Source organism: Vicia villosa, linkage group LG6, assembly GCF_029867415.1.
Source record: "Vicia villosa cultivar HV-30 ecotype Madison, WI linkage group LG6, Vvil1.0, whole genome shotgun sequence".
NCBI classification, from domain to species: Eukaryota; Viridiplantae; Streptophyta; class Magnoliopsida; order Fabales; family Fabaceae; genus Vicia; species Vicia villosa.
In genome coordinates this window covers 130966697-130990355 of record NC_081185.1, presented here as the reverse complement: position 1 = coordinate 130990355, position 23659 = coordinate 130966697, and the positions used below count along the sequence as shown (strand labels likewise).

General features: G+C 32.2%; 2 protein-coding genes across 2 annotated transcripts; one reads left to right on the top strand and one right to left on the bottom strand.

Moving 5' to 3' along the window:
- The first annotated feature begins 3492 nt into the window (after positions 1 to 3492).
- LOC131612394 (two-component response regulator ARR9-like) lies at positions 3493 to 5387 on the top strand. The gene is made up of 5 exons (XM_058884191.1): positions 3493 to 3904; positions 4004 to 4116; positions 4271 to 4348; positions 4723 to 4793; positions 4936 to 5387. The coding sequence occupies exons 1-5, from the start codon at positions 3802 to 3804 to the stop codon at positions 5291 to 5293; spliced, it is 723 nt and encodes a 240-aa protein (XP_058740174.1). The 5' UTR covers positions 3493 to 3801; the 3' UTR covers positions 5294 to 5387.
- A 12232-nt stretch (positions 5388 to 17619) lies between these two features.
- LOC131612392 (uncharacterized) lies at positions 17620 to 20242 on the bottom strand. Its single transcript, XM_058884190.1, has 2 exons — positions 19913 to 20242; positions 17620 to 19617 (listed from the first exon to the last, which is right to left on the bottom strand). The coding sequence occupies exon 1, from the start codon at positions 20091 to 20093 to the stop codon at positions 19947 to 19949; it is 147 nt and encodes a 48-aa protein (XP_058740173.1). The 5' UTR covers positions 20094 to 20242; the 3' UTR covers positions 17620 to 19617; positions 19913 to 19946.
- Positions 20243 to 23659: the final 3417 nt, after the last annotated feature.

Here is a 23659-nt window from a genome sequence, read left to right as displayed (position 1 = left end):
GAAACACTTGTACCCGAGATAATCGATCCAGTGAAATTACGCCGTCTCCTCCCTTTCATGACCTGATGAAAGAACTTACTATTGTTGTCTCCATCATTAAGCCACTTAATTCTAGCTTTCTGAATAAGCATGTTCTCTTTAATCTTTAAATTAAACCAAAACCTACTTGAAACTTTTCTCTTATTCTCAAGAACTTCTTCCCTATAAGTATCTCCCTCTATCCCTACCTAATCATCACCGTGATTCAACTCCCTCCACTTCCAAATCTATCCTTTTGAATACTTCCCGATTCCACCATCTCAATCTTTTAAGTAATCGAAAATTTTCTTTTAGAACAAAATCACCTCTCTCTTCAACCGCCAAATCGCCCCACTCCTTTTCAACAAAAGAAATGAAGTTTTTGTTGTTGAACTATTCTAACGACAATATTTATTTGTATTTAAATATATGCATTAATTTAAAAAAATATTAATATTTATAAATTAGTAATTTTAAAAAATGTAAAATAGTTTTGTTATTAAAATAATTTTATTATTTAAATATAATATATAATATTATATAAATTATTACATGGTGTGTATCAAAAACATAATATTATAAAACTATATTATCCTACTATGTACATCAATAAGTTTTTATCTTATTTATATTATATCTTTTTATTATTATCTATCTTGTTTTATTTTACTCTAATCATTAAACAAAATTATAAGAGATAGAATTTAAATTCACTTTAAAATTTGTAAAATTATTGTTGATATCATTTAATTAATAATATATATTTTTGTCACTGATATAAATCATTTCTCAATATTTGTCGTATAAAATAAATACACTCGAGCTAGGGGCTATTCTTCGAGAGTCAAATAAATCATGATGAATCTTTCATATATACTGTTACAAAATTTTGTAAAAAATTTTTTTATAGTGTTACAAAATTTTACAAAGAATCTTTTCTATGAGCCCGTTTGTTTCGGCTTTTTTAAAAATGATTTTTATGGTGTTACAAAATTTTGTAAAAAAAATTTTTACAAAGAAATTTTTTATAAAAGCTTCAAATGAAAATTTTGTCTAAATAGTTATTCTTAAAATGTGATTTTAGGTATTTCATCTATATATGGCTAAAAAAATTGGATATCAAAATTTCAAAAAATCACTTAATTTTGAAACTATTTCAAATAGATTTTCATAAAAATCATTTTTGAAATACAACTTTTTTAAAAAATTGCAATTTTAACAAAGTTTTAGTCTTCAATAAGCTATGTTTATGTTCTAGGATGTCAAAATTAGTATTTCATTTTAGCAAAAACAAATATAAAAAACTTATAATATTTTAAAAAACGGTTTTAGAAAATCTATTTTCAAAAATATAAAAAAAAAATCCATTTTTTTAAAGCTGAAACAAACATGACTATTCAAGTTGAATATAATCAAAAATTGGTATCAACATTTGACACTTAAATTGAAAAATTGACATGAATTAGGAAAAGTAAAACAAAATTTGCATAATTGATGCGAGAAAAATAAAAAGACAGAAAAGACACTAGAAGACTTTGGTAAATTAGACCACTAATTAGTGCATTTTCACCTTTTCATTTTCTCACATATTTTCTCACTTGAGTTTGATTCTCACTATCAAAAATAGTAAAATAGATTTCATATTTATACTCTCTTTTATACTAGTGTATAACAAACAGTTGTCAACTATTTTTAAAAGGAAATTATTCTTGGACCTCAAAATTTTAATGTCAAATATAGTATTTTTGAAACTTATAAGAATGTACAAAAATAGAGAAACATATTTGATATTAGATACAATTTTTGTATTTTAATTTGTATATCATAAATGTTTCTAAAGTGTGTGTTAAATATATTTCTACTCAATTCAAACAATGAGTTGTGGAAGGTCATTGAGTCCTTTGACTGTGGTAGACCAAAGTTACATCATGCAATTTGCTATGTTCCACTAACTTTCAACAATAATAATTAAATTCATTTCAAAAAGAAAAACAATAATATTTTAATTTCTAAAATATTTTTTATCTTTATTTTTTAACATGAATTAATTGAGTTAAATAAGTATAAACTATTGATCTAGAGTATAATTTATGGCGACAATTTTTATTTATATTTATGTATTAATATTTATATATAAATTTTTTAATATAAATAAAAACCTTATCAATATAATAAATTAATTAGTAGATAAAAGTTTAAAATTTAATCCAGTCCTTAATATTTCTTATATTACTAACTAAATCAATTATAAATTGTCCACAAATCCAAGATGAAACGCGTAGAAGCAAGAGTTAAGGAAACAAACGCGAGAAACATATATTCTTTCGCTTTTGTTCAAAATGGACAACCTTATCCCCCGATGACTCATTTAGACAAATCTGATAGTTGTCTGCATAGCACATCGCGTCCCCTCATATATGGTTTGAAGCACTCTCAGTAAATAAAAGAAAGAGTGCGTCATTCTCATTATTTATATTCATTTCTACGCCCACGTCACTTGAATTTTTTTATTGACTTGAATGTAAAATTACTAATCTTGCATTTTTTTTACGATTTATCTCACCGTTTTATCAACAATTCTAGTTCCAGATCGAAACTAAATTGTTATATATTACAACTATGCCAAGACATATTTATTAACTATTTACTATTTTTTATTAAACAAAATTTTCTTACATATTTATAAAGTTTAATAATTAAATTGAAACAAAATGATAATTTAAAATCTAAATTGATGATTTTTTTCCAATATTTAAATAATTAAAAGAATTATAGACAAGTCAATAAATCATTACTTGTTTGAAAGAAGAAAAACAAGAGTTATTCAAGCACACAATAAATAACAAACACAAAATTTCAAAAATCAATGTTAAGAAGACTTTTCTTTCCCTTTTTCAAAAGAATCAAAGATGATAAATAGACATGATGAAGTCGACCATAAGTTAAAAGAGCATGACCCCCCATAAGGTTAGTGGAAAAAATAAGTGGATATATGAATTTTGATGGCATGGAATATGCATGAATGATGAGAACATACATGTATGGTTGGTCATGGGTTATGGGCATGGGAAGCAAATCTCAAAAGAGAATCAAAAGAAATTGGCCTCTCTTTGACACCACTCTTCCCCACCTGCCTAAGATATGGTAAGCTCCACATGATTTCACACCTAAGGCCACATTGCTTACATCACCTGTATCTCTTCAAACGATTTTGTTGGACCCCACTTACACCCTTTCACTTTCTCTCTCTTCCACTTTTGCTTTATATTATGTTTCATAAATCAATTATCTTCTACACGCGATTGCAGAGATTAAATCTTCGAGTCGAAAAGAATTACAATAAATAATAAAAATTTTCTTTAAGAGAATTTAACACTGATTGTCGTTGAATTCTTATTTTTGGTTTCACCTAAACTTTCTAATTTTTTTCACCCTAACATTTAGACTTTATATATATATAAATAATGGTCACCACTCACTACTCTCAACATCCTATAAAAATATTCACTTGATTATTTTATTCATTCATATTCATATTATATATGTTATAATTATTTTGCATTGCTTGCCATGTAATTCAAGATCAATTTACAAAATTTTCAAGATTTTGGATGAAATCTGGTCGGATCTTGCTTTGTGGGATGTGGATTTTGGTGGGTCTTATTTCTCTACAAAGCTCATCTTTCAATCTCACCTTCCTCTCATAAACAAACACATAAACAATCCATCTTACTTTCATTTCATTACCCTTTTTCTTCCATTTCAATCCATTTATCTTCCAAAATGGGTATGGCTGCAGAATCACAGTTTCATGTCTTGGCTGTTGATGATAGTATCATAGATAGAAAACTCATTGAAAGACTCCTCAAAACCTCTTCTTATCAAGGTAATTAAACTCAAAAACCAAACATAAACCAACCAAGTACTATGAAACATAATATGTTAATGTTGTTATTAATGAAGTTTCTCTTTTTTTAATTGACAGTTACTACAGTTGATTCTGGTAGCAAGGCTTTAGAGTTCTTGGGCCTGTGTGAAAATGAACAGAATCATCATACCAGCACAAATACACCGTCTGTCTTTCCTAATAATCATCAGGTATGTTTTTGTTGTTCATCTCAAAAAATATAAGAAAAAATGTTTTTATTTGAAAAAAAAAAAATTAATCACCCTGTTGTTTTAACTTTTTCAACCATATATATTAGTTTGTTTTTTTGGTATTCTGAAATTTTTGTATTTCTGTTTCTTATAGGAAGTGGAAGTTAATCTTGTTATAACAGATTACTGTATGCCCGGCATGACAGGCTATGATTTGCTTAAGAAAATCAAGGTACTATTTGAATTTATTTATAAGAATTCTTCGATTATGCATTCATTCTAATTTGATAATTTTCTATCGTTAAAATTTAACAATAGATAATTACTGAATGCAACAAAAAATTGTGAATTTGGGCTAGTTTAACTATTGTTTTTAGAATATTTTTATTGTGAATGCTTTTTCAGTTTTCCACCCAAAACAAATCAGGTTGAATAAGTCATCAAAAGATTGTGTTTTTCAAAAAGGATCTATTTTTAGTAAATAGTGACTAGATTTGATTTGGGTGAAGAAACTGTTTCAGAATATTTGAAAAATTCTGTTCAACATTTATTCCACCTGAAACCAAACACTTACAAAATTTTATTGGATTCTTTCTGCTCTTTCAGGAATCATCATCATTGAGAAACATACCAGTGGTAATTATGTCATCTGAAAATGTGCCTTCTAGAATTAATAGGTAACAATTTTTTTTTTTCATAACTTAAATTCAGATGAATCTGTCCCGTTAAGTCAGCTCATTTTGTAATATTCTGAGACACTAGAAGTGCGGATTCGAATCTGCGACATCTTAATTAATCTGTCAAAAATTATTGTAACAGATGTTTAGAGGAAGGAGCAGAAGAATTTTTCTTGAAACCTGTAAGGCTATCAGATTTGAGTAGACTTAAACCTCACATGAAGAAAAACAAAGTGAAAGATCCAAGAAATGAAACAGAAGAAAAGATTGAAAACTCAGAAATTCTACTTCCACAACAAGAAGCACCAAAATCTCAATATTCACATTCAGAATCAGAATCAGAAACACAGTTACAAGCACATTCAACTATTGATCAACAGCAACAACCACTACAACAAAACAACAATAATAACAAGAGAAAAAGTATGGAACAACAAGGACTTTCATCTGAGACTGATAGAACAAGACAAAGATACAGTGGCATAGCTACTGTTGTATGATGATAAATCATGTGGAAAATAATTTTTCTTGAATTTAAAAGTGTAATTTTTATTTAACTTTTTTTAAAAATTAAATATTAACTTGGGTAGTGTAGAGTTGTTCCATGTAAACATTTTATGAAAATATTCTCTTCCAATTTTGTTTCATATGAAAATGAAAAGAAAAAAAATTGAATGTGTAAGATATAAGTTACATAAGAACATGGTTATTAATGTGAGAATCTAATTATGGTACTATAAGTTTACTTTCTCAATAGAAAATGGACTCTGTTTATCTAAAATAAATAAATAAAACAGAAAATTAGTTTTGATTATATTATATGTTTTGAATTATTTTAGTCTATTTATGTAAGTAACTTTGGTTTGAATTAGATGTATCACCTCTTTTGTTTTTTAATTCTTATTTTTGTATGAGAAAATCAAAATATTCAACTTTCCATGTTATACTCTTTCCATTACTTTAGTTGCAATTTATATATATTTTTTATTTTGAATGTTATTCACACCCTCTAATTAAATTAAAGGGTCAAAATGCCTCAATCAAATAAGTCTTCAAAGTATCTGGACTAAAGATGACCAACAAGCCCTATATTCTTTTTTATTTTTCAAAATAATTTTAAATTTTATAACATTTTCATACAAAATAGTTTCAAAATATTATGGGCTGACAAAAAATTCTCTCTCAAAGCTCATGATCCGGGTCCATGCAAAAAATACTAATGGTTTGGGCCTTATTGAACACTGCATTGGTCACACCTTATATGTAACACTATATTAGGGGTTGTTCTTTGTACTTTGGTGGTGAAAAGTCATCCTTAAAAAATTCGACATTGTTTTAGGAACAGTGCGGAAGTTAATCTCCTGATGCACTAACATACATCAAAATATATCATTAGTGAGTCATCTCTATTTTATCAAAAAAAAGTACGGAAGTCAATTTCCGTATTAATGGAAGGGCGAGTCCGTAGATTAAGTTATAGTTTAATCTTTGGATAAATTTTGAACTCATGATACTGTGTTTATTTTACAACTCAATGTATATTACGAAAGTTAAGTTTCGTACTAACCCTCAAGACAATAAATTTCCGTCATGGGAAGTATTTTGTTATAAACATTTTGATAAACCTTATATTTTAAGTCACTTATACAAAATATACATAATTGTTATTCAATTAAATCATACACTTATTCAATTCAATCAAAATATATTAAGTCAAATGCAAACAATGCATTGTTCACAAAATACAAACCAAAAATACAAATTATCAAAATACAATGGAAAAGTTATCTACTAGTATATATGACCCCCCCCCCCCCCCCCCCCCTCAAGTTCCTCACAGCCTCCTGTATTGCATAGCATGTCGTTCCTGAGCTATCATGGCCTCCACGGTGGCCCTCCCTGGAATACCTTATTGAAACTCACCTCTCTCTACGTCCGCTCTCCCAATATCCATAATACACTGACAGATCGATAACACATCAATGGAATGGTCTGTCCTAGCCTGGTCCTCTTATAATATCTCCTGATGAACTGGTCTAAGTGACTCTCCTTTTGCATCTGGTGTCATGTAAGGATGTGACACTCTAAACAACCCTTGGATATAACCATATACAATACTCCATAGTTTAAGAGTTGGCACACTACGTACATCCTCTAGGGAGAGATGAGCATGGTACTCCAAAAATATCTCATCAACATCTCTGCGACGGACTATGAGAGGAGAAACAACATTGGGGGCTTTAGGAATACCCTGCATATATCCGAATTGGCGCATGACTCACTGAAGTAGATATATACATTATTCGTGACCCACAAGGCAACCACCCAAAGTAGAAGGATATATCGTCTAATGGGCGTGTCTCACAGTGATTGTTGTACCATGTGAAGTTGATATCATCTACGGTGATGCGGTCAAAATAAACTTGAAACTGCTTGGTCGCATGGTTCCCTTTGAACGAGATGAAGGAGCAAGCATGTGATAAAGCCTCATTGTAGTCATCCACAAATGTCCAATCAAAGAGACGTGGAAAGTGATGGAGGATTCATGCTTGAAAATGGTTCAGATGAAATATTAATAACTACGTAATACAAGTGTTATGAAATACTAGTAATAGTAAAAGTGCAAATATATTACTATAAATAGGGTGTTTCTTGTTGTCATATGTCTAGTCTTTCATACATCAGCTTCACCTAATTTGGATTAAAGGTAAACCAAAAAATAGGCCCCCGAGTTGTGCACACGAATCATCTTCGGTCAATAAAGTATCTTAGTTAGACGACATCAACATAGTATGCACTTTTGTCCACAAATATGGACGTGTCAACTAGATACATGAAGTATAACCTCAATGCACATACTTTATGATAAACAACATGTGCATCATCACCATCAACCTCAATTACCGCATCTAGGTGGTATATATACAATTTCTCCAGAAATCCAAATATGGCATGACATCCATGGTTAATAAAAGTGTACACAAATAGCATGACATCCTAAAATCATGGTTCATCATGTAGCGACAACTTCGGAATATTCCTACTGTGGTTGATACATTTTAACGACTCACAGTATTGTAAAAATGGTACATCATCGTCAGAAAGTTCAAATCTTATAACACATATGTTTAAAAGAATAAATACATACATATATATATATATATATATATATATATATATATATATATATATATATATATATATATATATATATATATATATATATATTTCACCTCTACATCTAATGCATTCCTAGCAGCATGGTATGCATACATATAAATTAGTGAGGTGTTTGAGGGGCCTCCTGGAAAAACATTAGGAACGCCAACAATAGGTTGGACTTCAAGGCCTTCTAGGGAAGTAGGTTAGATATTAGGGGAATCATGGGAAGTAGTAGGGGACTCATGTCTATGGGAGGACGATGCCAGAGACATGTCAACTCTATAAGATTACGCTTTTGCATCAAATGAAGTGGCAATAACGAAAGCATGTCAAGCCACTCTACCATGTGTCAACCTTTCTCGGTTGTCAGATATTTTACCTTTAATTAAAATATAAAAATCATATCATAATCAAATAATTCAAATCCAAGAAACATAACTGGAAAAATAAAAAATCTATGCATTTCAGGAAAACTAGAAAAATGTAGATATAGAGCATTTCCTAAACTCTAAACTTCAAACATCAAAAAAATCTAAATGCATACCTAACTAAACAATTTATTATGATTCCTAATGTACCATAAAAAACCTATTATGTGTTTAAGTTCGAACTAATGCTTCACAAAAGAAAAATAGAAAGAAAATGAAAAACTTACCGAACATGAGAAGTGGTGGAGGATTTTCTATTGAATGCAGTGGAATGAGATTTAGCAATATACTATGATTTAGTGCAATGCAGTAAAAGATATGGCAAAGTTTAAAAATTATGGAAATGGAGTTTGCTCATGAGCTCGGTTTTGGGTTCTAAGTAAACTTTCTGAAATAAAGAATGAAAAGGAAAGGTCTTATATAAATCAAACTCATCGAGACATTAACATTCGTATAAAATACAGGCATTAACCTCCGTAAAAAATGTGGACATTAACCTCCAAATTGTTTTAACTTTGTTCCTTGATTTGCGTCTAAGACTTAACTATGGTTGCATTTTGGGTGTGTACAGAGTTTAAGTTCTAGATTTTAGAGGCGTTATTGATTTTTTCACTAGGGTGGCTTACCATGCATAAAGATGCGAATAGCAACTTCTAATTCTTATTTGATCTAACCTAATAACCAATTTTATAATTTTTTTCAGGTGCCCACATAATTGGTGTTTTCCACTGCTCATCAATTTCAAGCAATTTGTATAATTCTATTGGCAAGGGTGATAAGACCCGATTCTGTATAGTGAATATGCTACAAATTAGAAAAAATTAAGTGCAAGAATCTTAATGATCAAACCACATTTATTGAAATGGGTCGAGGAAATCACAATACATTTGATCTTGGTCATTTCAAGCAAGTAATTAGGAATGTTAACCTAAATACCCTAATTAAGTGTTGTAATTTTTCATAAAACTTTATTTATTCAACATATAGCGATCAGAAAGCAAAACAATACCTTGAAACGAAACGACATAACTAAAGAAAACCTAAAGGTCTTGAAGTCGTTACGACCTTAATGCACATTATGGACATGCCATAATACTCCTCGTTTTGCGTCAAATATTTTTCTTTATATTTGAAATGTGTGAGATAATTACAACTGTAATGCCCATTACAAATTAATCGTAATTTTCGTTGTTTTGAATGGAAACCTTTTTTTTTCTCATGAAGACTAGAGATCATTACAATCATAATAGCCATTACATGTTGACCGAATTTTCAATATGACCATAATTTTCACTGTTTTGACTGGAAACCTTTTTTTCTCTTAAAGACCATAGACCAATACACTCGTAATAGTTATTACAGGTCGACCAAATTCTCACTATTTTGCGCTAAACTTGTTTTATTCTTCATTAGTTTCTTCGGGAAGCTCAGACATATCTTGTTCTTAATTTTACCTCTCTTGAACATGAACTTTGATCCTTCATTTCTCTTTATACTCTGAAACACAACAAAATCGAATTAAAATAAAACGATAAAAAAATGAAATGAAATAAATAATAAAATAGCTAAAAAAACCAATAAAACCATACTTATCAATATTAATAAAAAGTGAGTGCACAATACTCTTAAAACAAAGTTAGTTAAAATATAAAAGTATAAGTTATTCCTGCGTATAGTAAAAACTTATGTAGGTTAAATTGCAGTCAATATGATTATACAAGGACAAGTATACCTAGCCAATTGAGAAACTGAATGTGATAATTTGAATTAAAAAAAACTAAGATATGGTTATTCTAAAGCATATCATGTTTAGTTATTGATGACCAAAGCAAACCTGGACATGGTAATACATATAATATATACCATGCAAGTCTCTTCCAAATTTTATTTTAACAACAAAAGTAAAGAACATAAGTAAGTTTACGATGATAAAAGAATGCCAATTATTTGTTCAAAAAGAAGATCTATATTATTCTCTATTGTAAGACCGATGCAATGATAGTGTTAGAAATAATGTGGATGTTGTTACTTTTTTGTTGTGAAACTTATTTCATATGATGAAAACCTATAAGATAAATGAAAACCTAAATCCAAAATGTCCCTTGTCAAAAACTCAAAGCTCCAAACATTGCACAATTCGGAGGGATGAAAACCCAAAATCTTCATCACATTTCTAATTGTGAATAACAACAATCAGGATATGATGGAATGGAAAAATAATAATTGCACCAAAATCATGGATCTAAGTATGCAAAAATAAGAAGAAATACTCTAATTACCGGTGAAAAAGCATGAAAACATTGGCTACAATAAATATTATATTTTTTAATAAAAATTTACTTTGGTTTTCTAACTAACTTCGATGGAATCACTTTCGTTAGGCGCTTTAATTTAAATTTTATTTTTAATTAAAAAATATATCATCTATTTTTTTCGGTTTTTACATCCTACTAAAAGGAAATGTGACTTAGGGACCAAGCTTCGAATCTCAACTCATACAATTTTTACTTTTATTTTTTTTATAATGTATATATTTAAATTTTAGAAAACGAAATTCTCTTTTATCTAATCTAAAATTTATCTGTTTTATTTAATTGGTGCCTTATTTTTTTATTTATTTCAAATGAATCTATTCTCTCGGTTGATTTATCCAACCGAAAAGTAATATTAGTTATCTATTTAAAAAAACGTTTTTTTAATTATCTATTATCTCGGTTGTATTGTCCAACCGAGAGGAAATATATTTTACATGTATTTTTTTATAACGATAGTCTCTAACTATTTATTTACTTTTCAACTCTCATTCATCTTCATTCTCCTGCAAAATCAAAAGGTCTTTTAAAAAATATGCCCTAAAAGATATTCATTTTTATCCTCTCCATCTAAACGCCCTGACATCTCAACCCATATTTCATAATCATTTTTGAAACATTATCCCTTCCAACAGACGTAACTTTTCGAACATAAATGTATGTTTCCTCTCTTCAACGCCATTCAAGCCCAAGTTTAGCTTGAAACGAAAGAAAGACAACCAAACATCAACGAAACTTCCTCCACTATTGTTTATATTTTTCATCACATACTCGGTACGTAACTCACTCACTTCACTCTATCCGTGCACGTAACTTAGAAATGTTAGTTTTTGTTGTGTGGATTCTGTTATTTTGATTATGGTGATAAAAATGGAAATATGTTTTTCCTTTTTTTTTTGTGTAAAATATGTTTTTCCTTTTTAGTGTTATTTTTGTATTGTTTCAATTAAGGGTGGCAAAATGGGCGGTGGCCCGCCGGGCCGGCCCATGTACCCGCCAAAAAATGGCCGGTTGGGTTGGGATTTTTAGCCCGCTGCCCACCAAAGCCCGCCCTACCAAAACTCGCAGCCCACCTAAGCTCATCCCGCCAAAGCGCGCCGTTCGCTAAAGCCCGCCTCACCTATTTGTCAAGCTCGTCACGCCTTAAGTCCGCCATTTTTTATTTAATTCTAGTAATTCAAATTTTCTATGGTTTTATTTTATACATTTATTTATAAATATATGTAATATTTTTTTAGGTAAAATATTTTTAAAACATGCTTTATAAAAATTGTTCTAAAAAATAAGTAAAAAAAAAGTAATTGAAAAGTAAAAAAAAAAAAAGACTATTAATCTATTAAAAAATAAAAGAAAAATAAAAAATTGGCAGGCAAGCCCGCGGCCTGCCAACCCGCCACCTTGGCGGGGCGGACATGAATTTTATGTCCATTTTACTTGGCGGGCTTGCCCGTCCGCTCGATTTTTTGCTGGCATCAGGCGGAGCGGGTGGGAGGCCTGTTTTGTCACCCCTAGTTTTAAGTTTAATGTTTATGATGCTATTATAATGAAGTATTGCTAGGAATGTGTTAAGTAATATATACCATATTTATGTTCCATGAATCTCACATTATGTGTCTTTGTTGATGCAATTCATATCTTAAGTACAATGATTATGAGTTTATACATATGAAGTACTCTCAAGAAGCTATACGATTATTGTCGTTTGTTGTTTCTACAGAGATGGACGATTTAACCACCACTTCTTATGCAACTGCCACCTTTCCTACAACCAGTATTTTAAAAACCGGACCGGACATTAAACCGGTGAGGGAACTGGGTCACTGGTTTATTGGTCGAACCACTGGGTCACTGGTCAAACCGCATGACTAAACCGGATTAAACCAGATAACTCGGTTCAATAGACCGGCCGTTATAACAAAATTATATAGGTATAAAACTTGTCAAACCGGATGATTTAGTTTTTATAAATATAACTAGCACTTAAATTTTTTAAAAATATCATATCATAAATAAATTCACAAATTCATAATTTAAATTCAAACTTTAAACATAGATATCACACATGATAAAATAGTATAAAATTATAAAGTAGAACTGCAAAGAAACTTTAATCGCAACATAATCTACTTAAATAATATATATATATATATATATATATATATATATATATATATATATATATATATATATATATATAAATAATTTATAACAAAATAATTTTATTGTTTGCTAAATTTAATTTAATGGAAGGAAAATTGTTTAAATGTTGGAATCTTCTTCTTCAATATGAATGCTAATGCGTGCGCGGATTGCTTGGAAAAGCATGGATGCATTAACAAGAGATATATTTATTTTGACAAGGCTCCTGATTTCCTTGTTAATTTCTTAGACCTTGATGCTAATGGGATTGTCGTTCCCCTTAGCATCTTTATTTTTAATTTTTAATTTTTATTTAAGTTCTTTTTTATTTCTTTTATATTTATTTTTACTTTTCATTAAAATAATCAAAATGGCGTCGTTTTAATTTTTTTGTCAAAATGCAATTAAACCACCTGTTCATGAAAACCGTCGGTTTTAGCGGTTTACATCGGTTTTGACCGGTTCAATGGCATATCCGATCCAGCAATTGAACTAGACCGGTTACCGGGCGAGTTCCCGGTTCGACCGGTCCGACCGGCCGGTCCGGTCCGGTTTTTAAAACACTGCCTACAACCACCACCTCTCCTACAACCACATATACTAAGACTAAAAGTAAAATAAATTTAAAGGTGTCATAATGATGACCAAGTTGAAAAAAGCCTGTAACACTGGTATTAGGTTTTCGTTCGTTTTGTATTTGCAAAGTGGTAAGTGTTATGGTGATAATTAGAGCTGTCAAAATGAGCTACCCGGCCCAAAAAGGCCCTGTATAATATGGGCTCGAAAATTACTATCCGAGCCCGGCCCTATATGGACTTTGGGCTACCCGGCCCTAAACGGGATTTTTTATTTTAAAAAATAAAAATAAAAAATCCATAATATTTATTATAAATACAATTTAAAATTATATTATGTTAAATATAATACTATTTAAAGTACTACATTATCTCTTATAAATACTATAATGTATTTCTAAATACAATATATGTCTAAATTGTATAAAATAATACTTGAATATTTAAAATAAGAGAAAACTAATATAATAAGATGAAAGAATATTGATTATATTAATGTATAATATTTAAAAGAGAAAGATTGAATAGAATAGAGATAAAATTTAGTGAGGTGAGAAAAATAAATGTGCTATTTTGGAGTAAGACAATATAAATATTAATTTTTTAAAAAAAAAAATTATAATTATTCGGGCCTAATGGGCTACCCACGTCCCATATGGGCTAGCCCTAATGGGTAGCGGGCTTTTCAGGGCTGGGTTAAAAAGGCTCTGGAAAATATGGGCTCCAATTTTAAGGCCCAAGCCCTATGATTTTTTTGGGCCTGGTGGGCTCATATGGGCTAGGCCATTTTGACAACTCTTGTGATAATGCTACGACTTTTAAGAGTTATGTAGTATTACTTGGTAGAAGCAAAGTGAGTATTTTTTAGATGAATGAAACCAAGTTAATTTAAAATTGAAAAATAGTATATGAATCGATCTTAATGTATTTATTTTAACTTTCATGATTTGTTTTACTAGTATATATGACCATTTCTTTTTTGTTTAATAGTATTACCAACTTTATTCTGTAAATGTAGAATATTTTATTCTTCCTGAAGATGATAAGCTGGCCTGGTGAGTATTGCAGGCTTTAAGAACCAACTCACAACAGATTATATTACAAATCCAAAAGGTACTCACTTAACGTCTCCATATGTTACTTATGGTTTTATTGATAAATACTTTTGGGAGAGATTTGTTGAGTCTCGTAGTACTCATGATTTCCTGGCTAAGAGTCAAAAGGAAAGTAGAATATGGAAAAAAAATATCTATCCTCATATATTGCTTGTGGAGGATATGATAAACTAGAGGAGACAATGATAAAAGAAAAAAGAAAACAAAGAGAACAAGAGTTGGGATGACCTTCACCACCATCATGCCATGAGAAGGTGAGTTCACATTAAAGGCTATACGCATAATCGTTGATAAGATTGTAAGTAGATTTATTTTTCAACATTATTAATGGTAGTTAATTCAATTTGGTAATGAACTTTTATTTGTTTTGTAGGATTCACTGCTTAAAAAAAATAAATGTTGGTGCCTTTGTTCCACAAGGACATCATGATATGTTGGTAGAACTGATTTAAACTAGTGAGCATGGTTATTGAGCCCATGGTGTTCAAAGAGGCATCTGCGTGGGATTATTTTTTGGAACATCGTCAAAGAGTGATATAATATGCAAAAAAAAACCATATTAAAGAGTTAATGTATAAGAGGCGGGAGGAGAAAATGTAGAGAAAGATAGAGGAAACATTAGAAAAGGAGCGGGCGGCTGTGTGGGAAAGTATGACCCAAGAGGTGGAGGAGAGGGAGGCCAAGGAAGAAGAGGAAAGGGTGACCAAAGAGGTGTAAGAGAGGGTGACTAAGAAGGCCCGAGAGAGTCTAACCAAGGAGGGGCATGAGAGGATGACCAAGGAGGTGCATGAGAGGAAACCAATGAGGTGGAGAAGAGCGTGACTAAGGAGGTGTGCGAGAGTGTGACCCAAGAGATGCGTGACAATGTGGCTCGAGATGTGATTAATTTAAATATAAGTTTGGTTTAGGAACTTTCTTTTTTGTTTGTTTGATTAAAAATATATGTTGTGTGATGTTGTTATTTGTATTCTTAAAATTACTTATTGTGTAGTTGTTGTTTTATGATGCAATAATTAAAATCGATGAATGTACTCAGCCACCCAAATTTAAATAAATTAGACATATCTGAGAAAGTTAGTTTGGGTGGTGTAAGTGCAAAAGGTAGTTATTCAGCTTCACTCCCCCCTTCACAAGCTTAAGGCCATTGCATAGACTGACAAGCATGGTAGAGGATCTTGAAGAGTCCTTTCGAATATTATTAGAACATGATCCAGAACAAACAAAAGTATAGCAAAGAGTTGTATTAAGGAAATTGTAGAAGGTGTTAGTTGGTTGGACATAATTGTACTTCAATTATGGTGCACGTAAATACAACTTTTATGACGATTTCAAATTATATTCATTTTATAATTAATTTTTATAGTTAACTTATGTGTTAAAATCAATTAGGTACATGCATCAGTTGTGCGCACACAAATATTTACAAAAGTGCAATTTTTTGGACCCATACCTTATTTAGTTTACCCAATATTCATCAAATGATATCCAAATGTACATACAAAATAAGTTAATTCAAAAGAAAAGAGATTGTTACATATGACCACTTATCAATTCTTAAGTATATGTGATTTGTGTGTTTCTTATTTAATATTCAAGTTTTTATCCATTATTAATTATTTTAGATGTTAACGCAGTGGTCACTAGCAACTAATAATTATTTGTCCCAAACAAAATTAGGTGATTATGCTATGCTCATTACACCACTGTCTTATCCAAAGATGATAGGAATTCTTAGTGCGTAAGTGGTATTCTTTTTAATACTAAAATGTTACTTTTACTTCTAAATAAGTTTCATTTTCTTAAAGAAATAAAAAACCAAAATTCATTTTCCTAAAAGTAAGTGGTCTTATTAGTGATATGCTTTAAATTTTCTATAATGTATTACGTGTGCATTGTATTATCAACCATTATATACAAATTATTTATAGTCACGGAAACAACCAAACTCATACGTATGTGGATATTATGTTATGAAATATATGTTGGATATTGTCTCCGGAGACATTACAGACTCATAGGCGAAGGTAATCACTTATCCATATGCATGTAATTTATTTATGTTTGTTAAGTTAATGTTGTTGTTGTTGTTAGCTAGTAAAATGTTTATATATGTTGTTGTTGTTGTGGAGATTGGAAGTTAAATGTTGGTGTTGCTGTGTTTACATGATATAAATTTTGTTCATATTATAGGTGTTTAACAATGAGATACCATTCACATAAGAAGATAAGGAAGATATCCATTCACGTTGGGTCGATTGCTTCCTATATTACTTATGATTTAACCTAATTTATCATGTGTTAACCCCTCGGGGTTGGCCTAGTGGTTGAGACTTGAGACTTGAAAGTGTTTTCCTCAAGGTCTCATGTTCGAATTCCACTAGGTGCACACAGTTCTGGTGCTAGGCTAGTCCATATAGAGCTTTGCTCTAATTTTAAACTGGATCCCTACAAGTGGACGGTGGGATTAGTCCCTTCCGCCGCTACAGTGGTTGGTCTACGAACTTCGATTTGTTCTTAATGACACGATCGATTGTAATAAACCAATCTTTCATCCCCATCATATGCATTGAACATCCGAAATCCAAATATCATTGACCGCTCAACTGCATTGCTTCTTTCAAAGTCACCATTGCATTTTCTTCTGCATTAATCGCACACCATTTACGTAACTAGTTAAAACAAGGTTTTGCAACATTTTTAAAATTGTTGCTGCTACTGTCCCGCAGCCTGCTGCTGCATTCCCCTTCTGTGATCATGACCAAAAGTGTGTTCTCACCATCAAACTCTTTCCTTGCAACTCTAGCTTCATCTTCTTGAGGTTCTTTCTTGTTGGAATTGCACTCTCTTGCAAAATGGCTAAGTTTTTTTTACAATTAAAGCACTGCACACTGCTCTTGTTAACCATTCTTCTTCCACCTCTACCTCTTATATTACCTCCTCTAGATTTGTTTAATCCAGCAACGCTACTACCATTGTTTTCACCCTTTTGAAATGTTGAATTCTTTGAATTTTGGGATTCTCTTTCCCCAAAATTTTGAAAATTCCCTCTTCCATTGTTCATGAGACACTTTCCCTTCGCCTTTTTGTCTCTCTCATTGAAACGAGTTTGCAAAGCGATATCCGTCTTTGCCTTATCAACATTCCTATCCTCAATTCTCTACTAATATGCCTCAAGAGAGCTTTGTAGCTCCTCTTTGCTCATCGTCATAAGATCCTTTGATTCCTCAATCAATACGACTATGTTATTGAATATTACCATAAAAAATTGTAAGATTTTTACGACAACATACTTCTTCGTGATTGTTTTTTCACATGCTTATAGTTGGTTCACCAACCTAGTAATTCTCATCGTGAAATCGTTGATGGTCTCCTTCTCCATTTGAATTAACTCAAGTTGACGTTTGTGAGTTTGTAACCTCACAACTTTCATCTTTTCAGCCTCTGCGTATGCCTTCTCCAAGATTTCCCAGCTTGCTATGATTAGCAATCACCAACTTTCTCAAAATTATATGCATCAACGCATTGATGGATTAAAAATAGCGCATTGAAATTTTTCTTCTTTTCTTCCTTGTGTGATGCTCATTGTGTGTGTGTTGCACCTTTAATAAGAGGATTCACATTGTTCTTGATGCCAAATGTTAGAACTTGGAAGTACAAGGATGAGAGAGAGAGAGAGAGAGAGAGATAGAGAGAGAAATTGAGGGTGAAAAATTGATACCTCAAAGGTATATACACGAGTACAATTGATTGGGATACAAACAACTAACTATCAAAATAGAAAAACTGAAATGTTTGTCTGTAACCCTAGTATAGTAACCGGTTACAGGTATTCTAAAATTAATTCTCAACACAGTGGTACCCAATTAATAAAACACAATACTCTAGTACAGTTGTTCTAAATAAGACAAATCAATACAGTGGTAATCCAATTACCAAAAAGCAATAACCGATTACAATTCCCGAATACATTGCTTGAATTATGTGATTTTAACAACAATATCGAAGAGTGTGCTTTTCAGACGATCTTATGTTCAAATGCATTGATTTTCTTTTATATAAAAAAAAAAAAAAAAAACATTTCAATGGGTCTAAATGGCTAGACTAAACAGGCCCCAACAATATCAATAAATTGTATAACAATGAAACACAAACTCAGGTTTTATTAACATGTGCACCCAACTTTTGCTGAAATGGCCCTACTTCAATTTGTTGCAATTGTTATTATCCGGGCATTGTGATTCTTCTATCTCCTTCAAAATGCTATTTGGATTTATAAATGGAAACCTTAGTTTTTTCTCAAGACATTTCATTACAACACACTGTTGTACTAGTATTTATAAATGATGATGAAGATAACAATACCCCAACAGCATAAATAAGAGCCTATACCAAATTTCTTTTGACACAAAAAAGTATGGAATTGAATGTATTTTAGAGGTACCATTTATGTTTAAGCAAAATAAAGCATTAATTTAGAGAGAAAATAACTCATACCTACCAAAATCAAACATGCCTCTTATTATTGGGTAGTAAAAATTCTAAACTGGACCACCCATGTTCCAGCTCAGTGACAGCTGATGGAACATGTCCAGCCATATCAAAATGATAAAACATTAAGCATTTATGAAATGAGCAGCTGTAACAATAGAATATATGTAGTACAGTTGCATACTTTGAATTTTCAAAGCATGTGTAAATTCAGAATGGTATCAGAAAAGTTCAATGTTTTCAATAGTTTCATAGTTAATAATACATCATGCCATCCATCAAATTTCACTTTATTACTTCATACTTTTTCCCTTTTACACCATCCAATAACAAACAAGACACATACTGATACTACACATACAACCCTAAGTGTTGAGTCATGAGAATGTACTCCTCTCAAGATCTCAGACTCGAATCCATCTAAGCTTGAATACTACTAGGTACAATCAATTCCCGTGTTAGGCCATGTCCATAGAGATCATTACTCAGGCTTTAAACAGAACCTTCGGAGGTGTCGGTTACCGAGCTTTTACATGATCAATACTAATCTAAAGAATCATTGCATAACCCATCATTCATCAACCCAATGCTCAATGCTTAAATCACTAAACAAAATGCATAAATCAGTAAATCAACCACCTAATCAAATTTGAAGTACCAACAAAGTAAAAGCTAAGTAACAAAGGCTTGTGTTTGTTATTGAATTGATCAAAAAACCTCATAATAACAAGAATCTAAAATCCTACAACAAAAAACCTTAAACAATTTACCCCCAAACACATCCTGTCTACTAACCTAAAACACAAATTCCACCTTGAAACAAACTAATCACACAAACCCAACACAATAAAACAACTCTAGATTCAAAAGCAATTATAAATTAGAAAACTTGAAGCATACCCATCTTGGAGAAAGAAGAAAAAAAGATCATGAATCAACCAACATGGAAGGGACCAATATCACCAGAGCGAAGAGAAGAAGCAAATTCATCAGCAACAGTTATGCAAGAAACGATCCAACCAGTGAGAGCTATCCAAGTCATCTTTGCGATGTAGAGAGCAGCGTTGAGAGCCATTGCCATGGAAGTCGAATGGTTTCAAAGAAGAAGAGGAAGATGTAGGGTAGTAGTCATGATTCAAGAACATGTCCTTCTATGGAGGAAAGTAGTTGTGTGGGTTCTGGTCAATTTATTTCGCATACCCTTCTTAATATTATTACTTCCTCATTTTCATTATTATTATCATTATTATTAGACAAACTCTTAATCCATCCCTTGGTTTCTTAGGCACCACATATCTTTTAAAAAATGCTGTTGTTTTTGGAATTGTGTCTCCTGATGCATTTTTTTTCCAAAGTAGATTTGTTCCGTAGATGTATCTATCGAAATGTTTCCAGTTATGCACTTTCAGAACAATTTGATGTTAACTCGCGCTAAACTCTTCTCTCCTTTCATTCTCGCTGTTTTTCATATTCCAACTCTCTCAAACTCTCTCGAAACTCAAAAATCAATCTTCCACCAAACATCATTGTTTTTTCTCGAGTTCGACAAGAAACATCAACATCAACGATCAACACACACCAACTTATTCAAAGCTTAATACAATCGGTAAGTTTTCGAGTTTCGGAGTTATTTTCCGTAATAGAGTTAGAATGTAATTTTAAGTGTAGGATTCATTAGATAGTTTTAGAAACATAATTTAGAGAGTATTTTTTTATGTGTAAAACGGACGATCAAGTCAACAAAAAGGGGTTTTCAATGGTTAAAACAGTGGCAGACGCCATTGTTGCGTTTTGGAGCTTCATAACGTTTTATATGTGCATCTACGAAAATATAAAACGTTAGGGTAGTTCCGTAGATGCAGCTCCGGAACAAATCCATTTTTGAGAAAGCTGAGTGCTTCCTTAGGTGTATATACGAAAGCTTTCCATAGTTGCATCTACGGAGTTAAAATTATTATTTTTTATTTTCCTTATGTTTTTTAAATTAAATTGTATCTGATTCGACTTTATTTATAATATAATGCAGATATTAGGGATGACGAGATAGACCGACTCATATCTGGGAGAGTTTCACAACATGCCTCAGTGCGACGTGCACGGAGTCAGATAATCTCACAGGTAACTGACACTCCTGTTCTAGTAGAGGGGACAGTTGAAGCCACATCGCAGACTACTCTGCAACATAGTGGACATATACTTCACAGGTGCCCTCCATTCACAGACGTCATCAAGATATTTCTGCTCCTCCTGTGCCACCTTCAGCCGATGTTGCATCTCCTGGTGGTGTTGGTTCTCCTGTTCCCCCTCATGGTGGTGTTGACCCATTGCATGAGGATGCTGATGCGCCTGAAGCTTACCCATGGGTCCCTCCGATTTATCCATGTTGATAGGGTACGCTGATCATACCGCTAGACATGTCTGGAATAGAGAGGTAAGATTGCTTTGACTTAGTACTTTTTGTCCTCATTGGAATTTTTTATTTCTAACATTACTTATTAACATTGTTTTCTTTGGAAATTTTCAGGATAGGGCTTCCTAGAAGTTTTATAACCACAGGCAGAAGATTTTATCTCTAGAGCAACATGCGGAGCCACGGTTTGAGGATGTCCTCACAACATCTGATGTGGCTGACCTATGTCATATTGGATACTTCACTATACACAACAGAATACTCATGGCATTTGTAGAGAGATGACAGATGACACTCAGACACGTTCCCATTCCATCTGTCTCATGGTGAAGTTACTATTACTTTGGACGACGTCTCATGCCTACTGCATATACCTATCTGGGGTATCCTCCTCAGTCACGGTAGGATGACGAAGGAGGAAGAAATAGAGGTTATGATTGAGGAGCTTGGGGATGATCCGCTTGAGGAGGTGGATAAGACCTGCGGCGTGCACGTGAGATTTTCCTTCTTGACGCGAAGATATGATGAAGAACTACTAGCAACATCACACGATGTTGGTGACCCAGTTGAGGTGGAGATACACAGACAGCGTGTGCTTATGTGTTGCTTCCTATTTTTTATCGTCACTCTGTTATTTGGGAACATGAGCTCCATGTATACGGATGTCGCTTACCTGAGGTACTTTTTGGATCCCGCACGGATCCATGAGTATAACTGGGGGAGGCAACACTGGTGTCATACCCAAAAATTTGCCCATACAATTTCTCTTACACAAATACAAATCAATACACAAAGCTCCAAGACACACTCTCCTATACAAGGCTCTAAAACCAGAGTTTGGCTCATTTAAAGGAAAATCAGTGAATCAAAAGCCCCATATCATCTCCATATGATAAATTTTGAATAAGTTATGGCTTGCACAAGTTGAGCAATTTTGAGGAAAAAAAAGCGTAAATTGCAAAGTGGAGAAATTTGATAGTTTGAACTTTTGGGCCTAAACTTCTGGGTTCCAAACATGTCCATGAGCTGAATAATGGCCTTTAATTTAATTATTTTATTTTTATGGCATTTATTTTTATTTATTTGAATTTTTATTCTTTTAAATATTAAATAAATGAGATAAATATGAACTAATTAAATCTTATTCATAAGATTGGATTTCTAAACATATCAAGGGTCCAAATCTCACATATTTGATTCATAATTCTTGTAAGGAAAGATTTATGCCAAAAAAAAAATTCAAAATTGGAAGGATATCTAAACAAATTTCAATCAATATCAAATGATTGATTCAAAGAGGATTCTTCACAAAATTATTACCCTAATCTCATCTCTATAAAGACCGGAAGCAATCCTTATGAAAAGGGGATGAATTTTTCGGCCTCCTGGACTCTCATGAGAGCTTCAAAGTATCAAGAAAATTTCAGATTTGGATTCAACAAATTAAACCGGTTCAAGGCGTTTTGAGATTGCAGTCGCGTTCTTGGACATCTGCTGAAAATACCTGGGCTATCTTCGAGGTCTCACGCACCAAGAACCACCACCATCCATTCACGGTTTGGCCATACCTTTTAAAAATTTCGATTGCATAGATTCTTGCACTGTTGATATATTTCGATTGTTTATTCATGTTCATAATCATGTTTGGATTGTGTTTGTATCGTTTAATCGAATTTTCTGCGCGTGTTAAGTGATTCACCATCGTTAGGTTACTTGAGCTTTGGATTGGGGCTTTTCTAAATAATCAAAATTAGGAAAAACAATGGATACCATCGTGTTTAGGGGATAAATTCTGGTCGATCTATGGCTTCATATCACGTTTGCGATTCCTTTTTGTCTAGTTTCGAGATCTGCAGGAACAGCTCTTTTGGGACGACGAAGAACAGTGCAGCGCGCGCTGAGTTTTTGAGTTTCAAATCCCTTTACTTTTTTTTTATTTATTATCTTGCGTGGATGTTTACTTAACAAATGATGCAGATGGTGTAGCTGGCGTGGGTGAACTTTGGTAACGTTCAACACCTGGGTTCGATACCCAGGGTAGACTTTTTTTCTTTTCCCTTCACGTTTTCAGGCTTTGTGATCATCATAGATCCAGTGCGTGCGATCTCGCCCACTCAGCATTCCACTTTCCCTTCGTCAGCCATTGGATTTACTTCCAGAATGATCCAACGCTTGCAAACCTGATGGCACACCATGGACCTTCATAACATGCCACACCGGATTAATTTCGCTAAGTC

Excerpts from the sequence above, each read along its gene's own strand:
- LOC131612394 (XM_058884191.1), top strand. The coding sequence starts at position 3,802 with ATGGGTATGGCTGCAGAATCACAGTTTCATGTCTTGGCTGTTGATGAT. Across the intron at positions 3,905-4,003 it reads CAAAACCTCTTCTTATCAAG|TTACTACAGTTGATTCTGGT; the intron begins GTAATTAAACTC and ends TTTAATTGACAG. Across the intron at positions 4,794-4,935 it reads GTGCCTTCTAGAATTAATAG|ATGTTTAGAGGAAGGAGCAG; the intron begins GTAACAATTTTT and ends TTATTGTAACAG.
- LOC131612392 (XM_058884190.1), bottom strand. The coding sequence starts at position 20,093 with ATGGCAATGGCTCTCAACGCTGCTCTCTACATCGCAAAGATGACTTGG.